At 41.0% G+C, this 10,771-nt stretch overlaps 1 protein-coding gene across 4 annotated transcripts in view; it reads left to right on the top strand.

Annotated features, from left to right (window-relative positions):
- The window catches only part of LOC123502760 (glutamate receptor 1-like), an 815,513-nt gene extending 812,097 nt beyond the window's left edge, over positions 1–3,416 (top strand). For all 4 annotated transcript variants that reach the window (XM_045252006.1, XM_045252005.1, XM_045252004.1 and 1 more), the window contains one exon: positions 1,864–3,416. In XM_045252006.1, the coding sequence (XP_045107941.1) occupies positions 1,864–1,932 (69 nt within the window). In that variant the 3' untranslated portion in view covers positions 1,933–3,416. The remainder of the gene's footprint in view (positions 1–1,863) is intronic.
- The last annotated feature ends 7,355 nt before the right edge of the window (positions 3,417–10,771 follow it).

Genomic DNA, 10,771 nt, shown 5'->3' with positions numbered 1-10,771 from the left:
CTCCTCCTCCTCCTCCTCCTCCTCCTCCTCCTCGTTTCTATCCACTTTTTCTTTTTACCTCTTCGTTTTTGCTCTTGTTACTCTTCCTCTTTTTTCTCCTTTGTTTTTGTTCCTCTCTTCTTTCTCCTTGTTTGTTTTCATCATTTTAATGTTTTTTACTGTTGTTGACATTCTTTTTTACCACTATTTCTTTCCTTTCTTCTTTCTTTCCTTCCTTTCTTCATTCATTCTTCCTTTCTTACTCCCTCCCTCCCTCCCTCCTTCCTCCTTCCCTCCTCCTTGTTCTTTTTATTGTTGTTCTCATTCTACTTATTTTCTTTCTTCTACTTTTGCTGGTATTACTACCTCCTCCTCCTCCTCCTCCTCCTCCTCCTCCTCCTCCTCCCTCCAATCGAGGCAGAGCGAGTTCATTTAAATTGCTGGTGTAAATATTTGTCTGAGCCGAGATTAGCCTCTCAGCATGATTTGAAGCTGGCGATGGGTAATGAGGAGCGAGGAGGAAGAGCAGAAGGAATTGTGTCAGGAAAGAAAGAAATGCGCAGACAGTGTGTGGGGAGAAAAAGAAGAGAGGGAGAGATATGAAAGAAGAAAGGTAAGCAGGAAGGGATAACAAAATGAGAATGGAAGTGTAAATAAGGTGGATGAAAGAAAGAATGGAGAAATTTAAGAGGAGAGGAGGAGCTGAAGGAATTGTGTCAGGGAGAAAGGAATGCGTAGACGGTGTGAGGGGGGAAAACAAGAGTAAAGTGAAAGACAAATAAGAAGGGAAGGATAACAAGAAGATATGATAATGGAAGGGTATATAAATGGATCAAAGAATAAGAAAAGGAAAATTTCAGGAAAAAAGTCAAAGTTTCAAAACTGGAAAAGGAAAAATGAACAATAAACACAGTAAAAATATGAAGAGATAGATGATGTAAGGGACTGAATTATTACGAAGAAAGTGTAAGGAAGAAAATAAAGGAATCAAAGAACAGGCGAAGAGAGGAGGAGAGAAAAAGGGGAGAGAGAGAATGAGGGAGAGGAAAGAATATTTTACCGCGAATGTAAGATCTATAGTCTGGCTTGGAGGAAAAAGAGGCGTAACTGGAGGAGTAAAATGATCCATGTTGGCAGGAAGGGAAGGAAGGGAGGATAATTTGAGGAAAGGAAGGATTTAGGAGGACGGGAAAGAGGGAGAGAAGGAGGAAGGGAAGGAGGGAGGGAAGGAGGAGAGAGGGTGTGGGAAGGCCAAAGCGATCATCACACTCTGGAATCTCCTTTGAAAAACAAGCGAATATTAAAATTCCGCCGCGCACTTACGAGTAATGAAGCGACGAGGCCGATAATGAGGCGACGCGCTTATGTTTGTGGCCTGGAGCCCCGGGCCGCGCCGTGCTCTAGGGAGATGTGCCCCCGCCCCCAACGGCTGAGCGGGGGCGGGGAGCATGCACGCGAAGGTCGAGGAAAAGAATCGTCGCCAGGAGTATGTGTGGTGTCGCTGTGTACGTTGGTGTGTGTGTGTAAGTATAAGTAAAATTTATTGGTTATGTATGAACAAATAATAGGTATGCATTGGCTTAATTTATAATGTTATATTTTATTGTCTTTTCGTTTTATCTTACTATACTATACCCCTTCGTTTGCCAGTAAACCAGCCAACTTTGTGTGTGTGTGTGTGTGTGTGTGTGTGTGTGTGTGTGTGTGTGCGCTCGTGCGTGCCAGTATCTGTGTGTGTTTGTCTGCGTGCTTAGGCAGGTGCTATAGCAATACTGTGAGGTGAGGATATGTGTCAGCAAGTGTTTGATGCACGGCGGCGGCTACCTGACGAAGGAGGCGAGGTAGGTGCCCACTGACCACTCCCTCCTCCCCTGCCCCCCACAGTTCTACGCCCCAGCCAGCCAGATCCTGGACGGCGACGCACTGCACCCCAACACGCACACCCAGGTCTGACGCCGGCCGCGCGGCTCCCCCTGCCCGACTCCCCAGCTCCAGCTCCTGCACACCGCCCCGCAGCCCGCCCCGCAGCACGACCCGCAGTACGCCCAGTCCTACCGGCATTCCTACGGCGTACAGGACCAGCGGCGTCCCTCGCAGGCGTCGCTGAGCATCACCTACGGCTCGGCCACGTCCCAGCCGCTGCTTGGCTCGGGGGGGACGCCGCACAGCCAGTCCTTCGTGTCCCAGGCACAGATCAACCACCTGTACACCTCGCACAGCTGTGACTCCCAGACCTCCCTGGCCACCTCGCACCCGCTGAGGGCGTCCCAGGGCTCCCTCGACCTCTCCCAGGTGTCGTGTGCCTCCAGCGGCCCCACAGCGGCACCGCCCACCCCAGGACAGGCTCCCCAACCGCCTGTCACCACCCACACGCCCACAACTCACGTCTGTGCTGACTTGCCCTTCTAGTCGCCCTGCCTCTCGGCAAGGCGTCTACTTTTACTGTTGTTGTTTGTGTATTGTATCACCGAGGCCAAGCCCACGCCCGCCAGCCCCAGGGAGGCACGCCCACGCCCAAAAGACTCCATCACCACAACCTTTTTGCCTTTCTCTAAGCTTCACCCACCTCCTCTAATCTCCTCAGCGTGCGCGCGCAGACACACACACACACACACACACACACACACACACACACACACACACACACACACACACACACACACACACACACACACACACACACACACACACACAGCCCTCCACACGCCGCAGCCCTCCACACGCCGTCTGAGCAAGAATGAGTGTGAGGAAATGAGTGACGGAATGCAACATATTATTGCTTCCTATTTTTCCTTCATTCCATTACCAATGCTCCATGCTTGTTTGATTTATTTGATTTCATTGTCCTATGGAAAGTTTTATTATTATTATTGTTATTATTATTATTATTATTATTATTATTATTATTATTATTTTGTTGTTGTTATTACTTGGTAGTAGCACGTAGTAGTAGTAGTAGTAGTAATAGTACTCATGGTAATGGTAGTATGAATCTTGGGAGAATTTGAGAATGTAGCGGTAAAAAAGACGACAGTAAAAGTAGTGGTGGCAATGAAGGTCGTTGTAATAATACTAGTGTATGAAATATTATTTTCTCAGCAGGTAATGCACATGATACGCATATTTTCTGTTTATGTTATGTTTCCAAATTTATGCACGAAGTCATAGTTACAATTTTTGCAAAAGTCAAAAATTTTATAATTTTCGTGGAGCCATCTTCTTTGTTATGAGGCCATATTAACAAAATTAGTTACGTGCACACACACACACACACACACACACACACACACACACACACACACACACACACACACACACACACACACACAGAGTTACAGCTTTAAGGTGATTCTGAATAAAGGTGAATGTTGGAGTGTGACGACCAAGTACAGAGAGAGAGAGAGAGAGAGAGAGAGAGAGAGAGAGAGAGAGAGAGAGAGAGAGAAAAATAGTACGGAGCGTGCAATGCACCATCACAGAGGCACAACATTAGAAATAATATCGAGCATACTGGGAAAGAAAAACCCGAGTTATTTGTCGGTGTATTTTTTTTTTGTTTCTTTTTATTTTATCCTTTTATTTGTATTATTTATGGTACGCGGGTCCCTCGGCTTGCGTTTGGGTAGAAACCTCTTTTGTAGTGTGTATTTTCTCTTATACTTGTTTATTTCATTTGCAGCATGAGAGAAAGAGAGAGAGAGAGACCACAATAACCCTTTGCACACTAACCATGCTCACGACTTAAGGCACAAACACGTCACGCTCCACAGACAGAATATCCTACACCTGAGAATGAAAGGAAGGGAAAGTAATGGACAGGGAGGCGGGGGCGTGTCAAGGTGCTTCCTCCTCCACCGACTCACTCTCCTCTATCCATTCTCTTTTCCCTTCGTTATTTTTACCTCCAACTTCTACAGATTTCTCTCCATTCTCCTTTCTTTTTCAAACCTCCTCCTTCACCTTCGTTAGTTTTTTTATGCATTCCTTATTTCTGTCCTCTTTTTCATATTTCCTCCTTTAGAATCTTGCCTTATTCGTTATTTTTCATTTGCTTTATTTTTTGTTACTGTATTCTCTTCCACATCCTTTTCCCTATTGCGTTTTTCCTTCATCTGTTATTTCTTACTCATTTCCTTTATTTCCTCTTCGTATCTTCTCATACACATTCTTTTCTCTGATGCCTCGTCTCTTTGTCTTGTCTTTTCTCTTTTGTTTTCTTCTTCCTTATCCTTCTGTCTTCTAAGTATCCCTCCTTCACTATTTCGTTCTTTTCCTCGTTGTATTATTTCTTTATCTTGTCTCCGTCTTCTAGTTTTATCATTTCAGTTTTAAACATTTACTATTTTTTCGTCACTTTCTCTCCTATCTGAAATCTATTTTGTATTTTACTCTTCCCTCTACTCTTTTTATGTCATTTGTAATTTTCTTTAGCATTTTTCTCCTTCCTTTCCTCCTCCTCCTCCTCCTCCTCCTCTTCCTCCTCCCATAGGGGCTTAAGAAAGGCTGGGTTGCCACGCCTCAATTCACCTTGTCAATTTTGCCAACTGGAAACATATCATCCATTATGTTCTAAGCCAATCACTCGGTAGGTTCTTGTGGTTTTCATTGTACATACCATCATTACCCTTATCCTTCTTCCCTCTTTCCTCTCGCCCTCCTTCTGGCCCGACCCTCCATGTTTCACTGTAGAAAAAGTTTGTTCATTCTTCATGATACATATATACATACTATATATACATACATACAGTACATGCATAGAAGAAAAGAAGAAACGCGGATGTGTATAGTTTATTTGTTCTTTTTCTTCTCATATGTTTATCCATGTTGTGTGTGTGTGTGTGTGTGTGTGTCTGAGTGTGTGTGTGAGAGAGAGAGAGAGAGAGAGAGAGAGAGAGAGAGAGAATTTCTAGTGATCTAAGAATCTGTGAGAAAAGAATTATGAACCGGGACTGAAATTAACCAGATTTATTATCCCCGGTGTTTTGTTTATGTATTGATTGATTCATTCCTTACCGGTGGTGAAGACAACGCCGCTAGTTCTCGCCAAGTCCTCCAATGATGCTCTCGACTCCACTAGTGTGTAGTTATGGAAACATTTACGTGTTAAGGTATAGAGGAAAAAATAAACAAACTTGCTACGTGTTTTTATTACAGTGATACAGAACATGAACATATATACGTATAAATAGATGATAAAAAGAACTGATAAAAAAAAAGGAGAATTTCAGTTTGGAAATCAGTACTAAACACTCTTGGGTGGAAAGTGTGTGTATATATAGAAGGTACATAGAGTATTACCTAATATGCTGACAGTAATGGTGCCAAACTAGTGCTACATAAGCTGTTGGGGTGAGCGGTGTTGACGCCAGCCAGCCAGGCACGGCGGCTGCCAGCCCGCCGCGGCGCAGCATTTTTGTGAACGTCATGCAGAAACATTTTTAGGTGTGCATGATACGTAAAAAAAATATATAGTATAAAAAACCGGACAAACACGAACTGCAGCAGCCAATGTGTACTTGTATATATAAAAATTTTGTAATGTGAGTGTATGATTTGGATCAAATCAACCCAAACCCCCAAAAAATTATGAAAAAAAAAATTTTCCTCAACGCTTCTTGTCTAAGCTTTTCGGATTCTAGTTGATTTCATTTAGTTACCAACATTTATTCCTTGTGTTCATGGCATTGCTGTTAGTTAAATAATCTTCGACTCCGGTCTCTCAACTTTCCTATTGTTTTAAGCCTAAAGAGTCCTGATGAGTCGAAAGGGAAACTGAGCCGGACATTTGGTGCTACGCTGAGCTTCCTAGAAATAAGGGAAAGCGATGTTAGGGTAGCGAAGACGATGTCAGGGTAGCAGAGGAGATGTTGGGAAGTAAGCTAGAGATATTGAGATTCATCATAATGCGTTTAGTAAATAGAAATTGTGTTAAATGAACTTCTCAGATGAGGAACAGGTGTAGAGATAAAGGGAAACAGGTGTGAATTCATGGGAAACCAAGTGAACGGTAAAAAGGCAGATATTTGGGTGAAGGAAGACAGGTGTTTTGATTACCATGATGCTTAGAACAGGTGTTAGAATGACGCAAATATGTGGATACTGGATGAACAGGTGTCTCAGAAGAAAGAAAAGTGTAAATTTCGGAGACTGTTTAGTTAGGAGAGACTAGAAGAGTCTGTAGATGATGGAAACACTTGCTTGGATAAACTGGTATTAGAGAAACGGTAAGATTTAAGAAATTGTTTGTAGGAAGGAAACCCGTGTGATGATGAAGAGTAGAGATAAGCGTGTGCAAAAGACAGATGCTCTTGGACAGGTATAATTAGTTATGTAGGTGAAATTAGCATAGGTGATACCCGTGTCTCTTTAAACCCATGCTCAGGTGCGGAGTGGGTCAGAATAGATTTGCAGGATTTTATATGGGTTTTTACTCCCTAGATTCCTTTTTACTATATTTTGCAGGTGACGCAAAAATCGAATATTCATGATTAAAGGGACAAGCCCCCGAGCAGGTGACTTTAATTAAATTCATCATCACTTTCATCACTTGGTACTGCTGTGTGAGTTAAAACAAAAGTAATTGAATTTTGTGTTTGCTCGTAATAAAACCGAAATAATAAGCCTTTATTCCCATATTGGTTTTTGTGTGTATTGACATTGCTTTGTATGTAATATTATATGAAAATGGTCTATTATTGTTATTATACTTGGTGTTATTATCATTATTATTTTATGATAATATTATTCACCGATTTCTCTCATTCAAAAGACAAACCTGATTTCAATGACTTTTATCAGTAATTATATTTGTTCTGTAAATAACCGATTTTTTCAACCTCGAATAAAACTTTTCTTTTTCACTTAAAGATCATGATTTCAATTGCAAATTACCTTCTAGAGATCACTGTATTTATCCCATAATTTATTCATCCCTATTATCACCTTTACGGAAAAAAAGACACCTTTACAAGACCACGTACATTCTCACTTCCTCAGATTTTCAGACACTGGAATAAACTCCTTACTGTACGGAACACATTCTGATTTTCTTTCATGGCATTTAGAAGTTCTGTGTATTTTCTAAGCGTTCTCCATGTATTTTTAAACCATGGGAATAATCGTCTCAGTTTATCGTGGACCGTCAGCACGTCATTGTGTTCTCGAGATGCTTTCTTGGGTGTTTTCTCGGCCCCGGGTAGAGAGAGAATTCGTGAGTATTCGTCTGCTCAGTTTCCTCCCCACGACTCGCAGGACTGCAGGCTTCCTAGTGTTCGTGCCGCTCAGCGCAGAGAATCTTTGTAAACCAGTGATTTGTAGAAGAATAAAGACGCAAGGGTTTCTGTCAGTCCCTCATTATATCCCGGCTCTCTCTCTCTCTCTCTCTCTCTCTCTCTCTCTCTCTCTCTCTCTCTCTCTCTCTCTCTCTCTCTCTCTCTCTCTCTCTCTCTCTCTCTCTCTCTCTCTCTCTCTCTCTCGATGAATAAGATAGGCAGCTGCAGCGCTAAGTGATGGTTCCTCCTCCTCCTCCTCCTCCTCCTCCTACCTGCAATTAATCAAGGTGATGTAAACACGTTGACACAGGTAAAAATTCTCCTTTATAATGTTTGTTATTTTTTTGTTCTATCCACTAATGCATTATTCGTAAGTGCTGTGTGTGTGTGTGTGTGTGTGTGTGTGTGTGTGTGTGATGTCATTCTCCGTTATTAGGTCTTTGTAAGTCGCTATTTCTAGTCTATCATTTTTCATATGTTTTTTTTTTCATATTTATTTTTATTATTTCTGCATTCATTTTAATTTTTAGTTTTGTTTCATGATTTCCAGAAACAGCGAAGGCTTCACGAAATGTAATGGATGACACCGACTTCAGGTAAATCTCTCTCTCTCTCTCTCTCTCTCTCTCTCTCTCTCTCTCTCTCTCTCTCTCTCTCTCTCTCTCTCTCTCTCTCTCTCTCTTTGACCATTTTATTTATTGAATTTGGTATAAATCTGTATTTCATTTTTACTATTGGAACGTGTGTCACTGTGTGTGTGTGTGTGTGTGTGTGTGTGTGTGTGTCAATGAGTGAGTATATCTTTTTGTCTTTCAGTATGTGTATATCCATCTCGTATGTGTGTGAGTGAGTGAGTGAGTGAGTGGGTACATGAGTATGTTTGTCAGCTTGTCAGGAGATATAATTGTGTTAATGAAATCATGTTCTGTAGGGTTTCCGTTTGGTCTCTTTGCAGCGTAATTACATGCAAGAACATCAAAGCTCACCCTGATGAACACTGGAAGGGTGAGTGTTGCTGTGTTGTGTTCCTTAGTAGTGTTGCTGGAGGCGCAGAGTTACACCTTGACTGCAGGTAAGGTGTTGCGAACCAGTGCCCAAGATGGTGTATCATTTTTTTTTTTTTTTTTTTTTTGTGTGTGTGTGTGTGTGTGTGTGATACGTATAATCTTTCTGTGATACGTATGCTTTCTTTTTGTGATACGTTTGTTTTATTTTGTGATTACGTATTGCTTTTTTTGTGATACGTATTGCTTTCTTCCTGTGATACGTATGCCTTCTTTTTGTGATACGTATGCTTTCTTTTGTGATACGTATGCAGTGATAAGCGTACCCGGAATGATGATGAGATTTTTGTTTTTATTGAATAGTTCTAATCACCACAAAAGGGATCATATTTGTATCATTGTTTACGACGCTGGGACTGTAAAAGGCAGACATTTCCTCTGCTTTATAACTTTTCCTCTATTTACCTCGCCACTGTATCTCTCCGCTCCCTTCATGTTATTTTTTTCGACGCTATTATTCTAAAGAGGAGACATTTAATTTACCTTCTAATCACTAATCCTCTCTCTTTTCCTCTTCACAATGTTTAGCAATTGTCAAAATAAGTACAGAGTATCTAGTTCGGACATTTTTTTTATTGATAGACACATATTTTAAACGCCGCGAAAGTAATAGTGTTTGTATCATTGTTTACGTCGCTGAAACTGTAAAAGCCAGACAGTTCCTATACTTAATTTCTCTCTATTTTTATCATATTATTCTTTTCGACGCTGTTACTCTAAAGATGAGACATTCCCTCTACTTTTCCTCTATTCACCTTGCCACTCTACCACCACTGTTATTCTGTTTGACGCTGCTACTCTAAGGAGACATTTAATTTACCATCTAATCACCAATCCTCCCTCTCTTCTCCTCACAACATCTACCCACTGCCAAAATAAGTGCCGAATATTTATTTCAGTCTATTCATTATAAAGATTCTCGCAGGAATTATGTATATTTTACTGTGTAGGAGAGCGATTTTTATTTGTAAAGGAAAGAGGTTTTGTATGCGACAGATTTCATATATTTTATGTACTGGTAAATATGCCCGTGCCTCACTCACTATCAGAGAGAGAGAGAGAGAGAGAGAGAACACGGGGACACTGATTTGCACCAACATATTGCGCGTCAGGTGTCTGTTTTTAACGCCCTTTGAACGCAAATATACCTGTCTTGTTAACCGTCATTTTACTCACATTCCGATAAACTTGATTTTTATTTTTAATTTCGTCAAACGCTTTCCTCTTTTTGGCGTTTGGGCAATAAAAATAGACGTACAAATTGCCAGATTGCATTTATTCGCTTGCGTTTTGTTAATTTCGCGTTTCATTTTTCTTTATTTCCTTGTCCTTTTTATTGTTTGTTATATTTTGTTATTCTGTTTAGTGATTGTTATTTTTTAGAAAAGTAACTTGTTTATTTCACGAGAATTGTTTGTGTACTTGTAGATTATTTAGAGAGAGAGAGAGAGAGAGAGAGAGAGAGAGAGAGAGAGAGAGAGTTCAAAATGTCCGTAATTTCAAGAAGTGTGAAAAATGTAATAGAAAGCTTAATAAAATTAAATAATATAGAAGAGAAAGAAAACGAAAATTGAGAAGAGAGAGAGAGAGAGAGAGAGAGAGAGAGAGAGAGATTTTTATCCTTACCCATGTTTTGGCAAGGGAACTTTTCTCATTACTGAAGTTACTCCTGAGAATCACCTTCCGTGGTTTCCGTTTTCTGTTCCCAAGTGTCCAGTAAGTGTCCTGATCGCTGCCAACACTCCTCGCGGACACACCTGAGTGGCTTTCTGTCCCTATTAATTATACCTGTGCTTTTCCACTTCTTTAAATATTTTTTCCTTTCAACTAAAAACCATATGTGATCACCCCCACGTTACTACTACTACTACTACTACTACTACTACTACTACTACTACTACCATTATTAGTATTACTGCTACTACTTTTAATTAATACAGCGACAACAATTGCAACAACACCTTTATGAGTACTATAACATCAATAATATAAACTACTACTACTACTACTGCTACTACTACTACTACTACTACTACTACTACTACTACTACTACTACTCCATCATTATCTTTATTATCATTACCTCACGATCGTCGGTTCCGTCAACACTGTCCTCCTCGGCATCTTGTTCATCAGCATTAGTGCAATTAAGGACCAAGGTAATAAAAAAAATAACTGGAAGTAATCAGGAAGGAAGGGTGTAAGTGTTGACGTCACTCGTCCGTCATGCTGTGGACAGGTGTTACGGTGACGGGGGAGGGAGGAGGGAAGATGGAAGGCAGGTACATGGAGAGAAAGGAGTAAAGGGAAAGAGAGAGGATGAAAGGAGAAATGTGAAGGGATAGTGGGAAGAGAAGAGAATGTAGGAGGAAAAAATAAGAAGGAAGAAGGGAAGGTGGAAAGGATTAAGGAAAGAAGGATTAAAAGGAAGGTAGGTAAAGGGATGGAAGGGAGAAG

This window comes from Portunus trituberculatus, chromosome 12 (genome assembly GCF_017591435.1).
Source record: "Portunus trituberculatus isolate SZX2019 chromosome 12, ASM1759143v1, whole genome shotgun sequence".
Lineage (NCBI taxonomy): Eukaryota > Metazoa > Arthropoda > Malacostraca > Decapoda > Portunidae > Portunus > Portunus trituberculatus.
Note: the sequence above shows the minus strand (reverse complement) of the source record. Positions and strands in the feature narration are given on the sequence as shown.